Source organism: Sorex araneus, chromosome X, assembly GCF_027595985.1.
Source record: "Sorex araneus isolate mSorAra2 chromosome X, mSorAra2.pri, whole genome shotgun sequence".
Taxonomy (NCBI): domain Eukaryota; kingdom Metazoa; phylum Chordata; class Mammalia; order Eulipotyphla; family Soricidae; genus Sorex; species Sorex araneus.
This window is the reverse complement of record NC_073313.1, coordinates 229,332,121-229,355,908: the sequence shown is the minus strand read 5'-3', so window position 1 is coordinate 229,355,908 and position 23,788 is coordinate 229,332,121. Positions and strand designations below refer to the sequence as shown.

At 39.8% G+C, this 23,788-nt stretch overlaps 1 protein-coding gene across 1 annotated transcript in view; it reads right to left on the bottom strand.

Annotated features, from left to right (window-relative positions):
• The window catches only part of CCDC150 (coiled-coil domain containing 150), a 142,932-nt gene that overhangs the window by 84,303 nt on the left and 34,841 nt on the right, over positions 1 to 23,788 (bottom strand). The window contains exons 3-4 of the mRNA XM_055121257.1: positions 5,117 to 5,204; positions 3,167 to 3,541 (exon numbers count right to left, since the gene is read on the bottom strand). Coding sequence (XP_054977232.1) covers positions 3,167 to 3,541; positions 5,117 to 5,204 — 463 coding nt within the window. The remainder of the gene's footprint in view (positions 1 to 3,166; positions 3,542 to 5,116; positions 5,205 to 23,788) is intronic.

Here is a 23,788-nt window from a genome sequence, read left to right as displayed (position 1 = left end):
TAATGTATAAATTACTCATAGTATATATGTGTGTGTGTGCCACGGTGTCAACAATACTGAAAAAATGAGATCAAAACTACAACAACCTAACTTAGAAATGTTCCGTGCAAGAAGGCAGCTTACAGAGGGCGGGGATGAGCTGAGGACACTGGTGGAGGGAAGTTGACATGGTGGGATTGGTGTTGGAACATTGTGTGCCTGAAATCAAGTATGAATAAATCACTATGCCTTAATAAAAAATTAAATTTTTTTAAAAACCCTTAAGCCATCACATGATTAGCAATCCCACTCATGGGTATGTATGTGTACATAGAAAGAAATTGAAATCAATTTGCAACTATCTGCAAACCTATGTTCAAGTAATGGAAACAATCAAAGTTTAACAAATGAATGGATAAAGAAATTGTGATACATGTATACACAAGACTAGTACCCAACCAACAAAAAGAAATCCTGTCACTGTGACATGGATGGACCTTTAGGGTATTATGTTAGAGAAATTAACTGAAGTAAATCACTGTATTATATCACTTATAATGTGGAATCTAAAAACATCCAATTTCATTGAAACAGACTAGAATGCTGTCTGCCAAGAGGTGAGGAAAGAAGGAAGTAGGGTAATGTATGTGGATGAATAAAAATAAATTTTTATTCTAATTTTATAGAGCTTCTGCCCAGAATTTCTTTTATTCTACGGTATGAGACAATGACTTTTAAAAATATATTTTAGGTGGTTTGAATAGTTGGTGGTATCAGTGTACAAAATTACTGTACCTCACTACCACCATTGTGCCCAGGAACCTTCAGTAGAGTCCCTATGTCACTTCCATTGTGGTTTTCCCTCACCCTCCCCTCACTGTTTATAAATTTTGTAACCCCAAACCAAGGGTTTGTCAATATTATCTAGTCTCTTGATTGTACTAAGTGCTGCATTAAACATAGGAATGCATTTCTCTTTGGACTGTTTTCATGTTTGGGAGATAGACATCAATCAGTAGTTTGTATGAACATTTTCTTACTTTTTTTTTGGATAATTTATTTACTGCCTTCCATAGAGGCTGAACTAGACAATATTCCCACCAATAATCAGTGAAGGTTCCTTTTGCCACAGCCCTGCCAGCACTGGCTGCAAAGTGAGACCAATAATTGAGATGGGAAGAAAATAACGAGACAAAAATGTAGAAACTTCACAAGGGTATATACTCTATCCCATTTTTGGCTACCCATTGCTGCTAACCTAAAATTATACTAGGCCTGGACTGGAGAGAAAAGTATGAAAAGGATCTTGGACAGCTTTACAGATGTCTGTGTACTTGTTCCAAAACAAGTTGAAAAGTTCCTCTTCCCATATTCCCCTTGCAGCTGGCACGTCCATCTGACACATTCTGAGCCAATGAGACTTTCAGCCTGTATTTGCAAGTAACTGCTGGGCAAACATTTGTTTTTCTAATGAAAAGGACAAAAATGAAAGTACGTTCTTTCCTTCCCTCATAAGATGCCCAGGGCTCCAAGGGTTCTCACTCAGCCTTATTTTTTATTTGTGGTACTGGGGATCAAACCTGGGCTTCCTGTGTGTAGGAACCACACACCCCTGGCTCTTTCTGCCAACCTTAAATATAAACAAAACACCAGGATCACTAACAGTTGAGAAACAAGAAAAAGGCCACATATATTCAGAATAATTCACCCCCACAAAAAAAATAAACACCTTCCAAATTCTACTTTTATGAGAAAATTTATTTGTGGCTATAGAGTGATAGCAAACAGGGAAAATGCTTGCTTTGCACTCTACCAATCCCAGTTTGGGCCCCAACTCTGCACTACTAGGAGTGACCCCTGAGCACATAATAGGAGGAAGTCCTAAGCACAGCTAGGTGTGGTGCAAAATCCAATTAAATTAAATTAACTTTCATTTATTCACTTTTTTTGTAGCAAGCAGCAAAAGGGCTTTGTACTGATGTGTATAGTTCCAGGCAAATGGTGGAGAAACAAAGTGATTAAGTGATGCTGCAGGTGCACAGGGCTAGAGCAATAGCACAGCGGGTAGGGCGTTTGCCTTTCACACCTCCGACCCAGGTTTGATTCCTCCAGCTCTCAGAGAGTCCAGCAAGCTACCAAGAGTATCTCGCCCACAAGGCAGAGCCTGGCAAGCTACCCATCGTGTATTCAATATGCCAAAAACAGTAACAAGTCTCACAATGGAGACATTATTGTGCCTGCTCCAGCAAATCGATGAGCAACGGGATGACAGTGACAGTGACCTTGCTACAGCATAGCAGACCTGCGCTGGTCAACAAAAGCTCATCTTTGAAAATTAAATCCAATTTGAACAGGAAACAAGGTACCAGTTTCCCCACGAAATTCTAAATGGAATGCAGATCTGCACCTAATAGTTTTCTTTTTTTGAGGGAGGGTCACACCCAGCAATGCTCAGAGGTTACTCCTGGCTCTGCGCTCAGGAATTACTCCTGGTGATGCTTGAGGGACCATATGGGATGCCAGGGATCAACCCAGGCCGGCTGCGTGCAAAGCAAACACCCTACCACTGTACTACTCATAGCTCCAGCCCCTGCACCTAATTTTTTTTGGGGGGGGGGCCATACAGTTGCTCACATCTAATTTTTCCTTGATAGTTCCCTAAGGTGTTTATGATCTGTATAAAATATTTACACTAGCTTTATAGGGTATGAGCACACATACCACCTCCTCTCCAAACAAAAATGGAAAACAAAATTGCTTTCTAAGCTGCAAATATAGTCTATAATTGTTTGGGTGCTGGTTTGATTTACTTCATCACTCATTGTCCATCTAATTTGATCTCTACTGAGGCTTCTTAGGCTTTAGGAGAAAACACACACACAAATTAAAAAAAAAAAAACTCTCCAAAAAACAAAAAAGTGACCCCCTGCTTTTCACGGAAAATTCTGGAAAATGGGCTTTCCCAGAAAACCTGTAATCTCCAACAACACACAAGAAAAAGGCGGGGATGCGGCAGAGCTGGAGACCCCTCTCCGCCGTCGAGAAGACTCAGGCCAAATGCAAACTTCGTCCCTAAGCTTGTTTCCCCGCATAGACCGGGTTCCAGGGACCTCGACAACGAGCCCGCATTCTGCAAGGGGCGGGGACCAGGGCCAAACAGCTGACTCTCTCCCAGGGGCTCTCGAACCTGGGCTCCCGGCCCGAACCGGGCCCGCGGCACGGCAGCCTCACCCCACAATCCATCTGGCCGCCTGGCGCTGTGGCCGGCTGCAGGCGGGCCAGTTTCTCTGGAACTACGACCGCGTTTTAAAACAACCCGCTCCCTGCTGCGGTTGCTCCAGTACGCAGGCGCGGCTGTGGCAGGGCATGCCGGGAACCGAGGCTTTCCCAGCTCGGGAGGGCCCTCCGCTAGGAGGGACCCAGGCCTGAAGCCGCCGCGCGCACGGAACGCCCAGCCCCGTGACCGGATGACGACGGGGCTCCATTGTGCTCGTGGGCAGTGCACGCTGGGATATGTAGTTTCTTCCCGCTCACAGCCTCCTCCCGCCTCTCCCTGCCCTACCTGATGGTCCAGTTCGGCCCATTTGGCAGTTACAGGTCTCAATCTAGTGAACGTGAGACTTTGGGGGCAATTTGGCAAATATATATACACATATTTGTATGTATTCTATATCCAGAGCAGCTGAGAGTCCAAGATAAGAGGGGTGTGTGTGTGTGGGGGGGGGGGGGGTTGTTGGGTGTGTGTGTGTGTGTGTGTGTGTGTGTGTGTGTGTGTGTGTGTTGTTGATCAGTAGGTATCAAATACTTTCTAAAGGATAGCAAACACATTTTGTTATGATAACACCTTTTGTTATGGAGTATGAAATTTGTTATGCAGCACAAAAAGTGGTTTAAAAAACAATGCTAAAGGGAAAGGAATATGCACAATAACCTTTCAGTATCTATTGCAAACCACAGTGCCCAAAAGGAGAGACAGAGACAGAAAGAGATACAGAGATAGAAAGAGAGACAGAGACAGAGACACACACAGGAGAGAGAGAGGTAAAATGGGGGGCATGATGGGAGGGAAACTAGGGACACTGGTGCTGGGAAATATATACTGGTGGAGGGATGGGATTGGAACATCTTATAAAATTGAAACCTAATCATGAGCAGCTTTGTAAGGGTCTATCTCACAGTGATTGAATTAAACAGATCTTAGCACTATAGCACTGTCGTAGCACTGTCATCCCGTTGTTCATCGATTTGCTCGAGCAGGCACCGTAAAACTTAAAACTTCCACTGTGAAACTTACTGTTTTTGGCATATTGAATACACCACGGATAGCTTGCCAGGCTCTGCCGTGCGGGCGGGATACTCTCGGTAGCTTGCTGGGCTCTCCAAGAGGGACGGAGGAATAGAACCCAGGCCGGCGGCATGCAAGGCAAACATCCTACCCACTGTGCTTTTTTTTTTTCTCTCAAACAAATCTTAAGGGAAAAAATTCTCCCTTCAATGAATAACCAAGCCCCTCCTCTACTTTGATCATGATGACCAGAGTTAAACACAAGGAATATGCTGAGCATAATTTATTTCTTCCAGTTTTGTCATGCAGTGAATATACAGTCTAATTATGACAAAGTGAAATGGAGAGAGCATTAGAAAATAAAGCAACAGCCTTTTGGGGGGTGGTTATCTTTAAAAAGTGTGGATTTGTACTCTCGATAGTGTTTCCTATCCAAAGAAGCACTGCTGGATAGAAGACATGTTACACCACACTTCCTCTATGGGGTGTACCTGAAAATCACTTCAGCCCTCAGAACAATGAAAGCAGAGAGAGAGAGGAGACCTGTTGCTTAGCAAGTGACTGAATTGATCTGGTTATTCTGTTAATCTTGTGAGGATGTGTCCACCAAACCACAGCTGAGATACATTCACTTAGCAGCTCATTTGATGAAACACAAATGAGCACTGAGATGTGATTTCTTACATTGTCCAGGTGAAAGGTCAAGACAAACAAAACTCTAAAACTTTTCAAGGAAAGTAGTTTAGAGTACCAATGTAGGGAGTCAGTTATTCTCTCAGTATGTATATTTTCTTTTGCAATGTGGATTGTATGTGGAGATGAGAAAATTGTATTTATGCTCCAAATACAAACCATGAGCTTCCTAGTTTCCTTGAGACTCTGTAATAAGTCGGTGAAAAATGGATTAAGTGTACTTTTGTTCCCCCTTTCTTCCGTACACCTATTTGGTAAACCATATAAGAACTTAGGAAATTGCAACACTAGAGAAATTTGAAAATCTTCTGTGAGCCAGTTTATTTGTTAAAAAACTACTCTTGGAGTACTTGAGAATTAGTTATATTAAAAAATTCACTTTATTCATTTATTTATCTAAACATTGTTTGCTCCCTAATTTATCTTGGCTTTCAGTTGATTAATAGTTTAATACTTGTTCCCATTTATAAAAGATCTAGATTTTCCATGAGGGCCACATTATTTTTATTATTATGGTTTTCCAGTTATCCTGTCCAGTTCATCCTTCATATAACTACTAAAATGATCTTTTTTTTTAAAAAAAAGGGGGGGGTAAATAGGGATGAAATAGGGATATTTCTACTGAAGGGCCTTGTCATTCTTTTGACTATATGTTCTATATGTAGTTCATATAGATGGTGTAGATGGCTCAAAGAACTGGAGCGCCTGCTTTGTATATGGAGGTTCTTCCTATTCAGTCCCTGGAACCACATGATTCCCAGCACCAGAGGGAGTACCAGGTGCGGAATAGCTCCTACACACTGCTGGATATAAGCCCAACATAAAACAAAAAATGTGAAAACATAAAAAGGAAAATCAGATCATCTCAAACCCTTATATAAAAACATTTAGGTGCTGGGAAATAGCATAGGGATTAGGGCACATGATTTGCGTGCTTCTGATCTGGGTTCTATCCCTGATTCCTGGCACCACATGTCCCCATGGTTTCCTAGTATCACTGGACTGGATGGAGTCCTGGAGGCTCTCAACCATTGCTTTGGGTGCCTGGGGAGGCTCCCAAGCATTGCCAAAGGTGACTTGGTAGTCCTTGGGACCTGACACTGTCCTCCTGTCCAGCTCGTTTAGAGTGGCCTGGTGTCTAGGCCCCCTGAGTATTGCTTGGAAGGCTCCTCCTCCTTCAAAAAACAAACATTTACTAGTTCCTCCCTATTAACTAGTCATTTTTCTGTGAACTAGAGGAAGCACAATCTTCACAGCTTTAGGTGAATCAACCAGCTCATCTGCACCTAGATTCCCCAAGAAAACTTGAAATTCTGTCCTATTGGTATGTCTTTGCACTTAAGGTTCTGTGACTTCTGAAGACAGATGCCTTCATTTTGTCTTCTGATTAACTGAAAATTGTAACCTCTTTTGTGAAACCATTCTATCCCCTTCTATAGTGCCACCCAGCATTGTAACTGTCATTGTGTCTTATTTACCCTTAATGAGATACTAAGTTGCTCCATAGTAGTTTCTTTCCTTTTGTTTTGGTCTTTTTTTTTTATTTAAACACCACAAAATGCCTAGTACACAGTACAGGCTTGGCTAGTTGTCAAGAAAACTAATTACTGAGTAAAATTTAAATATTTCTACTGACAGGGCCTTGTCATTCTTTTGACTATATATTCTATATGTAGTACAGGGAAAAAAATCATATGCCTTCTTTCAGATCTGGTAATGCTTTGACATTGAAATAATACAAGTGACAGCCAAGTTACCTGCAATTGTTTCCCCTTGGTTGGAAAGGTACTTCTCAGATATAGTAATGCAGACAAGAAAATCTAAGTTTTCATATCTTGTTGACACAGTGTAGAAATAAAAATGGCTTATTGGACTATAGAAATAGTACCGAGTTTAAGGAGCTTGGCCTTGAATCCCACCTATCATTGTTGAATCCCTGGTGCCGCAAAAGGTCTCTTGAAGACTGCCAGGAGTCATTACTGAACATAGCACCAGGAATAGACCATAAGCACTACCAGGTGTATTATTCCAAACAACCCAAAAGGGAAACTTTATTAACCAGTTCCTCACCATATTTAGGCAATCTAGATCTTTTGGTAATGTAGTTAACAGAGCCTGGCAAGCTACCCGTGTCGTATTCGATATGCCAAAAACAGTAACAACAAGTCTCAAGATGGAGACGTTACTGGTGCCTGCTCAAGCAAATCGATGAGCAAAGTGGTGACAGTGACAGTGACAGTTAACAGAGATTAAAATTTAGAATATTTTTAAATAACTGATAATTCTGCCCAGGACTGAAATAATAGAGCTGTTAGTTGAGCGAGTCTTTGTTAATAACGTTTCTTATTTTTCTTTGTTATTTAATGCCACCAACAAAATTTTGTAGTCAAGTCATTTTCACATTATTATTTTGATAAGATTTAAAAATAAGTTCAAGATTATGGTGAATTTGCTGCAGCTCTATTACACATTTCTGTTTTTCTTAATAGTATGATATATAATCAACAGAATAAAGATAGTTTTGTTTTTATTATTTTTTGTTTGTTTGTTTTGGAGGCCACACCTAGCAATGTTTAGGGGGTATTCCTGGTTCTGAACTCAGAATTACTTCTGGTGGGCTTGGGAGACTATATGGGATGGCAGGAATTGAACTCAGGCTGGCCACACACAAGCAAGTGCCCTACCTACTATACTATTACTCTGACCCCTCTGTATTTATTTATTTATTTATTTATTATTTTAGTTTACAATGTGCTGGAGCAATAGCACAGAGGGTAGGGCATTTGCCTTGCATACGACCCCGACCCAGGTTTGATTCCTCCGTCCCTCTTGGAAAGTCCAGCAAGCTACCGAGAGAATGCTGCCTGCACAGCAAAGCCTGGCAAGCTACCTGTGGCATATTCAATATGGCAAAAACTGTAACAAGTCTCACAATGGAGACAGTACTGGTGCCCACTCAAGCAAATCAATGAGCAATAGGATGACAGTGATACTGTGATACAGTTTACAATATTTTATTACATTTAATATTAGAACACCAATCCCACCACCATATTTTGGATGTTTCCATCCCGAACCCCAACCTCTGCCCCAAAGAAGAACCGAAATAACTTATTTTGTATTGTTTGTTATGAATAAGCTGCTGAAAGTACTCTGAAAAACTTTCCTTAGAGGAGAGTGTGTGAAGATTGTTGTATTTCATCCAGGGACCATTAAGCCCTTCTATAAGAGATTACTAATATGTTGTGAAGAGTTGAGCCTGAGTGCTCATATCTTATATATCTATCTACATATATACACATATATATCTATATATATACACATATATACATATGACTTAAAAATAAGGTCAAGATTAGCACTGTAGCACTGTAGTACTGTTGTCCCATTGTTTATCTATTTGCTCGAGCGGGCATCAGTAACATTTCCATTGTGAGACTTGTTACTGGTTTTGGCATATCGAATATGCCACGGGCAGCTTGCCAGGCTCTGCTGTGTAGCTTGCCAGGCTCTGCCGGAGGCCAAGATTATATCTGTAAAAATATATTTCCCTCTAAGATTGTTTGATTCTACTTTAAACCCCACCAAATGTGGTGTGCTATTCTTCGAGTATGAGTGGTGTGACATATGAGATATTGCGTGACAACATTTGCAGCAGCACACTCCAGGGATAGGTTTACTTGTGGGTGAGTTTCAGCCTGAGCATGTGGAGAGTGGCCATCAGCATGGTGGAGGTCAAGTTCTGGAAGTCTTCAGCTACCAGGGCTGGGTCCCTTGGGGCAGGGAGGAGCCTCACCCACCCCTCCCTGGAGTACCCGAATGAAACGGACTGGCACGGGGTCCGACAGCATGTCTATGGCAGTGTCATTTTATGGTCTCTTTGGAGAGAGAAAGACAATAAGTCTCTGGATCATGGCCATTGATTGGATTATCTGGCACTAGACAGAGGTGGCTTATGGATGTGATTGCCAAGATGCCAGAAATATGGGGGACATGGGCGGAGGTCACCCATTCTCTGTTTTGTTGAACCTGGCATTTTCAGTAACAAGTCCCGCATGCCTGGGTTTTCTGCAGATTTTCTCATGGGTGAGGCTCATCTGAGCATGAGAAAAGCAGTCGTGAGCCTGGTTCAGGGTCCAACAGCATGGCTATGGCAGTGTCATTTTATACTCTCTTCTGACAGAGGACAATGAGATGAGTTTGTCGGTAGTTTTTTAAATTGACTGTGATAGGCCAAATGTCTGATATAAATCTGAAATTCCTTCACTGAGTAATGTCCATCATCTGTTAAATTGGGTGATATATATATAACCTATATCACTTGTATCACTTTTCATCCCGTTGCTCATCAGTTTGCTCGAGTGGGCTCCAGTAACGTCTCCATCTGTCCCTGTCACATGCTAGTGTAGCCCAATGGCGTCTGCTCGCTCCAGAAACATGAAGAGCCTCAAACCGTTTGTCAGGGTCTTGAAGAAGAAGTCTGACCATCTCATAGGTGGGCAGCCAGGTGTTCTTTTGATGACCTGTGGAATACAGTCGGTAACAGCTATAGTCCAGCAGTCGTCTCCAAATCGCATTACATGTCCGGCCCATCTGATTTTCAATGCGTTGGCAAACAAGACAGCATCTCTGATTCTCAATCGTCAATGGTGGTTGGAACTTTGAATTCCTTCTCTCACATGAGTGAAACATGATACTCCAAGAATAGTTCTTTTGATTCCTCTTTGGGATACCCGAATAGTGTTCTTATCCTGTTTTTGTAGTGCGCAGGCCTCTGAGGCTTTTGTTAGTGCAGGAAGAACAGTGCAGTCAAAAAGATGTGCCCAGAGCTGGATTTCTTTATCCTCTTAACAACTTCTTCGACGTTCTTGAAGGCATTCCACGCCGCTCTCTTCCTCCTGCGCAGCTCAGGTGCCAGGTCGTTCATCATGTGTAGTTCTCGACCTAGTTACACATAACTGCTGCGTTTCGTAGATGTTTGTTTTGTTGAGAGCAAATGGAATGTCAGAAAATAGTCCATTTCTCATAAACATTGTCTTCGTAAGATTCAGCTGCAGTCCGACCTTTCCACACTCACAGTCGAAGTCAGCCAGCATTCGTGCCACTGGCAGATATTTGGTGTTATTAGAACGATGTCATCAGTGAAGCAGAGGTGGTGTAGTTGCCGACCGTCTATCTTCAGTCCCATTCCTTCCCATTCAGTCGTCGCATGATGTTCTCAAGGATGGCACTGTAGAGTTTTGGCGAAATGGTATTGCTCTGCCAAACCTCTCTCTTAATGTTGATGATCACTTCCTTGTAGAATGGTGAGATTCTGGTGGTGAATCCATAATACAGCTCACTGAGGATCCTGATGTATTGAGTTTGAACACCCTATTTGGCGAGGGCTTCAGTGACCGCTTCAGTCTCAACAGAATCAAAGGCCTTCTTTAAATCATGAGTGGCATCTTGAACTCTCTCGAAACTTCAATGAGCTTGGTCATTGAGGCCCTGCAGGTTTTCCATTGGGACGGAACCTTGCATTCAGACAGATAGCATGTAAAGAGCCGAGCCAGTGTATTGACAAGTACTGACAGCAGATTCTTCAGGTGTTCAGGTCTGACCTTGTCTGGACCAGGCACTGTACACTTCTTTACTTACAAATGGCATATCAGATTTCAGAAGGGAGAATGCTGGGAATGACATACATCCTGTGGAATTTGGTATATGGGCAGGTGGATGTGGCTATTGAAGAGATCTGAGTTGAAATCGTGGATAACCTTTTCCATTGCCCTTCTTGAAGATGTGATAGATCCATTAGGACATCAGAGGGTAGTCATCTTGGTCTTATAGTTGACGAAGGACAGGCGAGTGTTGTGAATATTTTTCTGGGCTTCTGCCACATCAGCCAACACAGCTGCTCTTCTCTCTTTGAGGTCTTCCTTTATCGCATCTCTGCACAGCTTTGTGAGCTCAGACGTTAGCTTGTGATTGCCTGAGGCTCACGCCAAACCACATTGGTGACTGAGCTGGAGACTTTCCGAAGACAGACGTCTTGTTGTGGCTTTCTTACTCTCAGCGTTCCTCACACAATTATGGAGGTGCTGAACCAGTCGATCATATTCTTCATCAATGTTGTCAATGATGGCATCTTCCCATATTGCTGCAATCGTGCTGAAGAGCTCCCAGTTGGTAGTCATTCTGGGAGTTCTCTTCTTAAACTTTTCAGCCCTTTCTCCCCATTTTGTAAAGTAAAATTACACATTAAGGAGATGGTGGTCTGATTCTGCTTGGAATTTTGAGACAACAGCAACATTGGTCAGGCAAAACCATTGATTGAATATGATGTGGTCAATTTCGCTGTGGAACTATCCACTGTGAGACTCCCATGTCCACTATTTAGATTCTGGAACTGCGAGTTACCATGGATAATCTTGATTGACATGATGAACTCATACAGTCTCTCATCCTTTTCGCTCCACTCTAGTCCATGGGTCCCGATGTGGAGCTCTTTGGGTGACCTTCTCAGTCCTATCTTGGCATTAAAATCACTAACAATGACCTTACAGAAGGTGTGGTCTTCTTTATAGAACTTCTCCAACTCCATGTAGAACTTCTCAATTTCTTCATCGTAGTTGGATGTTGGTGCATAGACGACAAAGATAGAAACTGCCACAATGAGCCACATCTCTTCAAATGTAAGCGTCCGATTCGGGTTGTTAGGCATTTGAACAAATCAATGCTCATGACTGAGTTCGTGTTGACAAGGAAACCAACACCAACAACACCTCTACTGTTGCGTATTCTTTTCCAGTGTCAAAAACAGCATGATGTGATTGATGTCTTCTTGTCTCGGTCAATCCAATGACCTCATACTTGATCTTCTGCACTTGCACCATCAGGTCCTTGATAGATGCTTCCAATGCCAGCGTACGTTCAGTAAAAGTGCAGACAGTCATTTTAGTTCTTCTTTTTGGCAGTCTAGTTGGGCCCTGGGATTTTAGCAGCCTCTCCTTGCTATACCTTCTCAATGCTGCCGTATTGGGGGCTCTTCCAGGGTCAGGGGAATGAGGCCCATTTTGTTACTGTAACCTATACATATATAACCTATATATAATATAATATATGTGTATATGTATATATATAAAACCTCATCTGATCTTGACTGCAGGTATAAGATATAGAAATTTCATTCCCATTTGGGGAAGCTAAGTAAAATACCTAGGATCACATAGCCTATAAGTGATAGGATGGTTATTAGGTTTTAGATCTGTATAGCTTTAAATTCCATGCTTCTCAATTTGATTCTATCTATCTCCTGACCACCTTCCACCTACTCCATTCTGACAGCAGTGACTTGACAGAAATTTCATCATCTAGCTAGCAAATGAGAAATTTACGAGTTATCTTCATCAAAGGAACACCATGTCTGTTTTTAAAAAAATGAAATTTGGTGTGTGCATCTCTAAAATTTTTCATAATAGAAAATTTGAAAATTAAAAAAGCCTACATGGAAAATTTTCATATATTTTAAGTGAAAAAAGAGTAAGATGTGTGAAAATAGGTTAAGAATTTTGTAATCATATAAATAAGCACTTGGGATAATCATAAGAAACCAATAAAAATACCTATTATTGCTATTTTTTAATAGTTATAGAGGTGGCCCCAAATACAATTTATAATTGTTATAGAGGTCTTTCTTTGGGTAATGTTTTAGTGAGTTTAGGTTGTTAATGTTGTTTAAGATCTTTTGTGTATATATATATAAACATATAGTTTATAATGTTATTATTTTTATTTCTGTGGAATAAAAACAATTGAAATAATTACTCTGTTCCACTCCTAATACTGTTAATTTATATCCTTTCTCTCATATCATTGAAGTTTATCAATTTTATTGATCTTTTTTCTTTCAAGAACTATCTTCTGGTATCATTGATTTTCTCTCTATTATTTTTCTGTTTTAAAGTCCATTGATTTTTTTCTCTGTATTTGTTATTTAAACCACAAAACTTTAGAGAGTAAAATGGTGAATCTATTAATAATTAAACTAAAACAAATGACAATAACTGGAAGTATTCCATAAAAACTTGGATGTATAGTTTCCACTCTACTAATGGAATTTGTGTTATGGGGGAGAAAAGGTAGATGAAAAAAATTTTTGAGGGGAAAATACTTGCCAATTAGAATTTTTGGTAGATTTTTTATGTTTAAGTCATCTAAATGTATGACCTATTTAAGAATAAATGATAAATGTGCTTCTTCAAATATATGGCATAAATCTGGCATATATTGTAATTGCAATAATGCTGTTAAATTAATAGCTAAGTCAACATTGGAAATTACATAAATCTCATTAGATAAAATGGGATAAACATTGTACATTATATATTGAAAGTATACAAGATATATATTAGAATTGAATGATGGTCTTGCTCTATATTCCTAATCTTTTGGTTTCATTGCATAAATTCTATCATTACAGACTTGGGTTTATATATATCTTTATTGACTGTTTTCTAATTCATCCAAGTTTTCTACCATATAAATAAAAAAGTAAACTGGAACTTGCTAAAGAAAGTTATGAGGAAATAACAAGACTAATGATGCACTCTTAAGGATATCATTGTGGGTTAGTCCACCTCTGCTCCTTTCCTTGTTTCCAAGGTGACTGTGGAATTTCCATTTTTCACATGGCTCCCTAACTCTGTTTCCAGGGGCAGGAAGCCTTTACAGAGAAGTCCAACAAGTTGGGGTCAAGAAAACTCAGTGGGAAAAATGGAACTGGCTGGGGAGAGGCTCAATGGACTGGAGCATACACTTTGCTCCCTGGTTCCACAAAGTCTTTTGGTCATGTCCAGAAGCAAACCCAAGTGCTGAAATGGGAGTTTCCTTAAGCACCTCTGGGTGTGGTTCAAAAATGAAATGAGACAAAAATGGAAGAAAAATGATGAGAAATAAGTTATTTAAAATTCAATATCTGAATAAATGTCTGACTTCAGCCAAGACCTTGGGTTCAATTGTTTCTGAGCATTAAATATATATTTCATAGGTCCTTGAATTTCATGAATCGATAAATCTGATTAACTGAATAAAAGTCTTTTTTCTTTTTTTTTTTTTGCTTTGTTGGGTCACACCTGGCTATGCACAGAGGTTACTCCTGGTTCTGCACTCAGGAATCACTCCTGGCGGTGCTTGGGGACCATATGTGATGCTGGGAATTGAACCCGGTTTGGCTGCGTGCAAGACAAATGTCCTACTCACTGTGCTATCGCTCCAGGCCCAAAAATCTTATTTAAGTGGGGCCGGAGCGATAGCACAGAGGGTAGGGCGTTTGCCTTGCACGCGGCCGACCCGGGTTCGATCCCCGGCATCCCATATGGTCCCCCAAGCACTGCCAGGAGTAATTCCTGAGTGCAAAGCCAGGAGTAACCCCTGAGCATCGTTGGGTGTGACCCAAAAAAAGCAAAAAAAAAAATCTTATTTAAGAAATGCAAAAGGAGGGGCCTGAGCACCGCCAGGGGTGATTCCTGAGTGCAGAGCCAGGAATAACCCCTGTGCATTTCCAGGTGTCACCCATAAAGCAAAAAAATAAAATGCAAAAGGATTAAAAATTATTCTCCTGTAGGTTTAGGAGAAGTTATGCCTCTTAGAATCACAAAAAAATGCATGCACTATGTAAAGAACTGACTTCAAAAATGTTAATATATGTTAAGTCATTTTATTTGGAAAATATTTAAGAGAATAAGGATGTTCTGATTACAGTAATGAAAGATCAATTATGCACTTCAAAATACATTTCAACAGGCATTGAATTCCAATAAAGTAAAAAGCTTTGCTATATGTTGCTATGCTGGTAAATGTCTTTGATTCCTTTGTAGTTATTTCTGATTTACTTGAACATAGATGATATTTCCATTGGTATAATAGTAGTTATAATAATAGTAACCCACCTAAAGAATATATATTCAATTAAAAACAGTCAAACTAAACTTAACGTATCCCTTAAGTATTGTGGTAAAACAGTTATCAGAATAAAATTCTAAATATAACATCTTATTTTATGATATATTATAACAGAATTGTTTCTATGAAAATAGAATTTAATATTCGTATTGTTTCTTTGTTGTTTTCCTACAGCAGTAAGATCTACCAAGTGAGTAAATTCAATAAAATATATTTATAATATAATATACTAGCTCTAAAGTGCATCTTACTCTTGAAAACTATGACAGCTTAACTGTTTTTATTTCCTATCTCCATGTACTTTCTTCTTAGAAAGCATCCTGTCTTCTTAAATTTACGTTTCATCGGAAACATTCTCTCTGTAATGCTACCAAGATACAAGTTCCTTTCATTTATATAAGGTGAACCTGACTAAAGTTAAATAAAGGAACAAAAAATAATGGTAAAAGATTCTTTATTGCACAATTATTAAAGATTTTTCTTAAACAGAAATCTATGTCCTAGAAATAATTTAAAATTATTCCTGACTATTTTTCTTTCACAAATTTTTCTCATAATCTTAGAAAAAGTACTAAATTCTGAGTTAAGGTAAAAAATATATTTCTTTATTGGTAAAAGGGATTAAATAAGCTAGCAATGTCATTAGGCGATAATTGTCCTGCTGTCACTTTCATTTTTCTATTGTGAGGAAAGGCATTGACTCAACTTTGTTCAGTATTGTATTTTCAAAATTGTCTGTATAGGGAGCAGGCTTGGAAAATAGTGCCTCTGGAACAAAGGGCAGGCTTGTTTATCAGCCCTCCAAAAGATTTGGATTAAATAAGCTTCTATAACATCATTACTACATCTGCAATTACTCACCTAACCCAGTGTATTGTGTCCCTCTGATATTTGGCAAAAGGAAACTCATATAAACATGCTGGTATTTATACTGCTTTCTGTGCCATAAGTAACCATGATCTTCATATCTATCTAACTTGAGTCTCAAGTCTGTATTAACATTTGTAAAACGATGTCAGGATAATGTGGTAGTTGGAGAGTAGGATAAAATCCCAAATCTTTTACATTTCTTGACATACAAAAGACTTAGAATATGGGGCATAGAAAATATGGAGCATAAAAAAGCATATGCAGTACATATTCATTTTTATTGTAATCTTAAACTAAACAGCATTTATGTCTCTAGGAATTTATTTGGCTTAAGCTTGTAACATATATGTAAAGGTAAATGACGGTAAAAAAATTTGTAGAAAATTACCAGCCTAATGATCATTCTGTAAGTCCACTATTGCCACAATAATACCACCTAACAAAACCATCTACAACACAAAGTGTCATGCAGAAACAAGCATTGTCCTCCCACAATGTTTACAAGTTGGCAAGGAAAGCCCTAATGTATGTGTCCCAGGGGTCAAATACATCAGTGGCCCAGGAAAAAGTGGTCAGTAAGTACCTGGGGCAAGCTCTCGAGAATGACTAAACAGGAGGAAAAGTCCAAATGCAAGGGTACATTTCAAGGCTCTCTTTGTGTCACTTTTAACATCACAATGGCCAAAGTAAGTGGCATGGCTAAGCCCAAAGTCAAGATATAGGAAATACCAATATTACTATAAATCCATCAGCACTTTTATGGAGTGTAAAGAATTAGAATCCATAATTAATCTGCCACAATTATCAGTAGGAAAGTGCTTAAATCATAATACATTCATATTAAGCACTCAACATAAAGGAAGTGAGTGCTTAAGTAAAGGACAACATACATATGATGTTCCAGAATGAAAAATATACACAACATATCACTACAGTAGTGTGAGATGCTATGCAGTCTATGATTTTATTTTTATTTAAAAGAAAAACCTTTGCACACAAGTATCTTTTATATGTATCATAAAAAAATTGTCTAGATTAAAAACTTAAAAGTATCCTGAGGATCAGAACTGGAAAATTAGGAGATTTTAATAAAAAAATACTTTACATACTTTTGTATTGGTGGGGCATTTTTATTGATATGGATTACTTTTATAATAAAGGTAATAAAGTACTAAAACAAAAATGATTTTGTCTTCCAGATATTTTCTGCTTGGTGACTCATTCTAATGCCCTTTTCCCAGTACACAAAGGAATAACATAAGTCTAATATATATCCAGAAGTCTTGGGTTTCATGCTCTGCTGCCCTGAGCAAAATGTTATTAATATAATCATCCTTAGAATTATGGCACACATTTGAATTCCATTGTGTATTTTGGTAGAGCAGAGCATTTCAAAGAGTATGTGAAGATTTTCTGAGTTTGTTGACATTGAAATTCAGATACATCATATTTTTCTCTTTGAGAATTTCTATTTGATTCTTATTTTAAAATTGTAGTTTATATTTCTCATGTAAGAGCTTCTGTAATTTGTTTCAGGAGTGCTTATTTTTATTCCTTAAAGTAACATCATAATAGCAGTTTTAGGTCCTTTGATATTTTGAACATCTAGCAAGTTAAAGTTGGTGAGTTAAACCTAAACTTCAGCCTTTTTTTGCCTGGCGCATAAGTGAAGAATTGTTTTCACATCAAGGCCTTAACTAAAACCAAAATTTTGAATGAGGAGAAATTTAAAAGAAGACTGATATTTTGTAACATGTAAAAAGTTCTATGACATTTAGAATTTCAGTTTGCATCAATATAGACTAATTGAAATCTAGGTAGGCTTATTTACCCATATATTGTCTGTGACTGTTTCATAGTTGAGCTGTGGTAAGAGATCATAACTAGAAGACTCCATTTACACAGCTGTTTACTGAAAACGTTTGCTACTGGTTTGGGTTATCTCATGACTGTTTTACCCTTAAAAACTGGCCAGTCTCCCTCACATGCTAGGGGGAAAGACAGTTGAGATAGAGAAGGGAACACCAAGTAGAGGATGTCGGGAGGACCCATTTGGGTTGGAAGACTCGAGCTGAAAGTAGACTATAGACCGAACATGAAGGCCACTCAATACCTCTATTGCAAACTACAACACCCAAAAGAAGAGAGAACAAAGGGGAATGCCCTGCCACAGAGGCAGGGTGGGGTGGTGGGGGATGGGGTGGGGGTGGTGAGAGGGATACTTGGGATCATTGGTGGAGGTGAATGGGCACTAGTGGAGGGATGGATAAACAATCACTGTATGACTAAAATGCAAACACAAAAGTTCATAAGTTTGTAACTGTACATCACAGTGACTCTTTAATAAAAAGAAAACTGGCCAGTCTTGGGGTGGGGGGATGGGATTGGGGGCAGGGATGGATACCGGGTTCATTGAAGGTAGAGAATGGGCACTGGTGAAGAGATGGGTTCTCGAACATTGTATGATGGAAACACAAGCACGAAAATGTGTAAAGCTGTAACTGTACCCTCACGGTGATTCACTAATTAAAAAAAAAAACAAAACTGGCCAGTCTTGGGGCTGGAGACAAAGTCCAGCGAGCAGGGAGTTTGCCTTACACATGGCCAACCTAGGTTTGATCCCTAGCACCCCAAGTGGTCCCTGGAGCCCCTCCAGGAGTGATGTCTGAGCACAGAGCTAGGAATAAGCTGACACCTCCAGGTGGGGCCCCTTCACCCCACATTGCCCTTCTCCCAGCCAAAACAACCATTGGCCTCTCAAAAAAAAATGAAAAGCAGTATTTTCTCTTAAATTTTGGTTGCATTTTCCTGATTATCTGATTTTTGAATGATTTTGCATTATACATTGGACATTTTGAATTATATGGCTTTACTGTGAACTATCAAAGACCATTAATTAATTTTTGTTTTAACAATCAACCAGTTAGCCTCAGACCTTGAGTTCTGGTCTCAGCTTTTATCGGACATGACTCCCCTGCTGTTTTCATTTTCAAAGGCTATGCTGTATCTGTTCCAACCATGCTCAAGGAGTCTGCAATTAAATTTGGGTCACACAGAGGGGATGTCCTTCTTTCTGACATTCCTCTTATTCTCTCAAACTTCTGAGGGCCCCAATTTCCTCAAAGTTATAGTTTCCCATATTATTACAGTTACACACATTTTCTTTCACCCTTACCTTCTTTATCTCATCTTTCCTTTTTTATTTTATTTTCTCTTCTTACTCTTCTAGCTCCTCCTCTCTTCCCACACATGCATATTGGTGTACAACCTTACTATTCAGAAATAAAGCAGCTACCTTAGTAACTTAAATTTTAAACTTGAGATTTAATTAACTTTTGCACATTATGATTATGTTTATGTTCTTCCTTCTGCTCCTCCTCTTTACTTTTGTGCCACAACTGTGCTCAGGGCTTGCTCCTGGTGGTGCTTGGTGGACCATATGTGGTGCTGGGGATTTAATCAGGATCAGTTGTACACAAGGCAAGATTAATCCCTTGAACACTCTCTCAAGTCCCTTATATAAGTTCATTTTTAAAAAATAAAATTGAGTTATACTTTTTTTGCAAATGTTTTCTATGCTTCTTACTATTATTTGCCACTAGAAACTGCTTTTTGTGGGTATGTCATACAGGCTCGCATGACTTATAGTTGGTTGTGATCCTGACTGAACCATAGTCTACATTTAGACACAAGGTAGACTATGGTTCAATCAGGACGGAAATGTTGCAGAACGTTTTCAGAAGTCCTCAAAAAGAGGCTGGGAATACTTACAACTTCTTTAAGGAAATGACTCTTTCTGAGGAAGCAAGAGAAATGAGAATTAGGACTATTTAGCTATATTAAATGGTCTTAGTTCTGAAAATATAATTTTAAAAATATATTTTAAATCAGTCTGAAAACAAAACTTGAACAAAATTAAAAATGGGGCTAGGGCTATGTCTCTGGGGTAGAACACTTTCCTTATATATGTGAAGTCTTGAGTTTGATATCTAAAACTGTAGGCTTCTCTGAGCACCAAGACAGGAGTAGCTCCCAAATACCTCTTGATATGGCCCCAGTTCCTTACAACATGCCCATTGTAGCTAAAATAAAGGCAAATACTGCTTATTTAATGTTATTCAGACTTTGGGTGTCTCTTTTGTGTGTTTGAAAAATGAAGAAATAAAATAATACTAATTTTATCTGAGATTAAATCTTTATGTAAGAACATGCTCTTTATATTAGGCTGGGTATACATACATGTGTAGATATATATGTATGTGTGTAGATATATGCATGTATATTTATCTATACACACATATATATGTACACATGTATTTCAGTGTACATGAATTAAAGAAAGGGAAAAACAGGCCTGAAAAATGAAAGGCGCTCGACAGATTGAGTTGCATACTGAGTATATAATAAATAGCTGAGTCAATACACAAAGCAATGAAAATAAACTACTGTTGTTCCCAGAAGTTTATGTGATGACATTATCCATTTTAGTGTTCTCATGAAAAGTATCTCAGGATCATGCAATCCCTTATAAAATGTATATTCAAATGAACTTGGAGTTCATTTAAACTTAAGGCAACCAGAAAAAGAAATTCTTAGCAGGCCTGGCTGATACTGGTTTTGTGGGGGAAAGTCCATGAATTATAGTATAAATAGAATGGATAATGTGGATAATAGCTGAGGATGATCATGTATTCGATTTTTTTCTTTTTAAGTTTCACCTGACTGTGCTCAGGGGTTATTCTTGGTTCTGCACTCAGGAATTACTCCTGGCGGTTCTCAGGGGACCATATTTGATGCTGGGGATCGAACCTGGGTCAGCTGCATGCAAGGCAAATGCCCTACCCTCTCTCTGTACCATCACTCTAGCCCCTTAAAAGTGTTTCTACAATGCTCTCTTTCTGGGCTAGAAACACTTCTTTTGAAACTTATTCTTGCTTATTCTATGGTTTCTGTTTTTTTTCTAAGATCCTGGAGGAATCTATTATAAAAGTCGTGGTGGGGGAAGAGAGAGAAGGAGAGAGAAGAAAGGAGAAAGAAAAGGGAGGAGAGAGAAAAGAGAGAGAAGAAAGGGGAAGAGGAGAGAGGAGAGGGGAAAGAGGAGAGAGAGAAGAGAAGAGAAAGAGGGAGCACATTCTATTTGTTCATTTAAAGAAGGTAGATTTCCAGGGAAGTGCTGAGTAATTTTTTTTGTTTGTTTGTTTGTTTGTTTGTTTTTTGGGTCACACCTGAGATGCACGGGTTACTCCTGGCCTCCTGGCTCTGCACTCAAGAATTACCCCTGGCGGTGTTCGGGGGACCATATGGGATGCTGGGAATCGAACCCAGGTTGGCCATGTGCAAGGCAAATGCCCTCCCTGCTGTGCTGTCACTCGAGCCCCTGAGTAATTTTTTAAGGGGCTGTAAGCCAAATAAGTTTGAGAATCTATGCTGAAAAAGTCAAGGATACAGATTTTCCTCTAGATCCTTTAGAAGGCAGGTTTGAGGGCACCCTGACTTCTTATTTTAGTGAAAGTAATTTGAGATATTTGACCTCAAGAACTGCAAGATTTTTTTTACAGCAGTAATAGAAAATTGATACACCACTCCAGATGAAGCTATGGTCTGTTTCCAAGTAAGCTCTTTCTATTTTTGCGTAAGTGGGAGATAATATATGTGCAGACCATTGTGCTTACCCTGATCCATCAGTGCTTCGGTATCACCAGTAATATAAAATGTAATGTAATATAATGTAATATAAAGTGTAATGCTTACCATTACAGTCTTCTAATAAAAAGTATGGTTTATCTATAAAAGAGTGACTTTGATAAACTAAACTTGGAACCAGAGTTGGTTGAAAAGTTCCTAAGGATGTGTGTGTGTGTGTGTGTGTGTTAGTATAATCAGCGAATAATAGAACCTATGTGTATCACACTTCAGTGAACAAAAGAAAAAAGAATACATATTTTCATCTTAACTTAAGAAAATAGATTAGAGAATTTATAAATATATTGAAAAATCTACTGCTGGTAGTATGAGTGAATTGTCTAAATTGTCATGAATAGAATGGCAATAAAAGGGATATTTGGACAACACATTGGATAACCAATGTGATTTTCTATTGTTATCTACATAACTCGTATCACTTGTCATCCCGTTGATCTTTGATTTGCTCGAGCAGGCTCTGGTAACATCTCCATTTGTCCCTGTCGCGTGCTAGTGCAGCCCAGTGATATCTGCTTGCTTCAGGAACAGGAAGAGCCTCAAATCGTTCATTCAGGGATTTGATGAAGAAATCTGACCATCTAGTTGGTGGGCAGCCACAAGGTCTTCTGACGTCCCATGGAATCCAGTCGGTAACAGCTCTAGTCCAGCAGTTGTCTCTGAATCGCATTACATGACTGGCCCATCTGATATTTGGTGCCTTGGCAAATGAGACAGCATCCCTGATTCTTGACGGTCAATGGAGGTCAGAACTCCGGATTCCTTCTCTCACTTGACTGAGACGTGATACTCCTAGCATAGCTCTTTTGATTCCTCTTTGTGATACCCTAATAGCGTTCTCATCCTGTTTGCGTATGGCCCAGGTCTCTGAGGCATATGTTAGTGCAGGAAGAATGGTGGAATCGAAGATATGCCTGGAGTCGGAGGTTCTTCGTTCTCTTAACCACTTCTTCGACGCTCTTGAAGGCATTCCACGCTGCTCTCTTCCTCCAGCACAGTTCTGGCGCCAGGTCATTCCTCATGTTGATTTCTCGACCCAGGTACACATAGCTGCTGCATTCGGAGATGCTCATTCCATTGAGAGCAAATGGAGCTTCAGGGACCAGTTCATTTTTCATGAACATCATCTTGTTGAGATTCAGCGGCAATCCGACCTTTCCACTGGTGGCCGAAGTCGGCCAGCATTTGTGCCGCTTGGCTAATGTTTGGTGTTATGAGAACGATGTCATCAGCGAAGCGGAGGTGGTGTAATTGCCGACCATCTATCTTCACTCCCATTCCTTCCCATTCCAGTTGTCACATGATGTTCTCAAGGGCGGCACTGAAGAGTTTCGGTGAAATGGTATCACCTTGCCACACCCCTCTCTTTACATCAATGATCACTTCCTTGTAGAATGGTGAAATCCTGGTGGTGAATCCACTATACAGCTCTTGGAGGATTTTGATATACTGAGTTTGAACACCCTGTTTGGCCAGGGCTTCGAGGACCATCTCAGTCTCAACAGAATCGAAGGCCTTCTTTAAGTCGATGAATGTTAGACAGAGTGGCATCTTGAAGTCTCTCGAAACTTCAATGAGTTTGGTCACTGTGTGGATATGGTCTATTGTGCTGAATCCCCTTTGGAACCCGACTTGCTCACATGGTTGTCCTTCGTCTAGTGTTCTGCCTATTCTATTCAGGATGACACAAGTGAACAACTTGTAGACAACAGACCGCAGACAGATTGGGTGATAGTTGCCAATGTCGTGAATGTCTCCCTTCTTGTACAACAGAACGGTCCTACTGGTTTTCCACTGAGATGGAACCTTGCATTCAGACAGGTAGCGCGTGAAGAGTCGAGCCAGTGTATTGATGAGTACTGGCAGCAGATTCTTCAGGTGTTTGGGTCTGACCTTGTCTGGACCAGATGCTGTATGCATCTTTACCAACAAAATGTCGTTTTGGATTTCAGAAGGGAGGACATTGGGAACAACATATCCATCCTGTGGAATTTGGTATGTGGGCAGGTGGACATGGCTTTCAAAGTGATCTGAGTAGAAGTCGTGAATAATCCTCTCCATTGCATTTCTGGAAGGTGTGATAGATCCATCGGGACATTGGAGGTCAGTCATCTTGTCTTGTAGTTGGCGAAGGACAGGCGAGCATTGCGAATACTTTTCCCAGCTTCTGCTGTACTGGCCAACACTGCTGCTCTTCTCTCTTTGAGGTCTTCCTTTACCGCATCTCTGCACAGCTTTGTGAGCTCGGATGTTAGCTTGTGGTTGCCTGAGGCTTGCGCCAAACCACGTTGACAAATGAGCTCGAGAGTTTCTGAA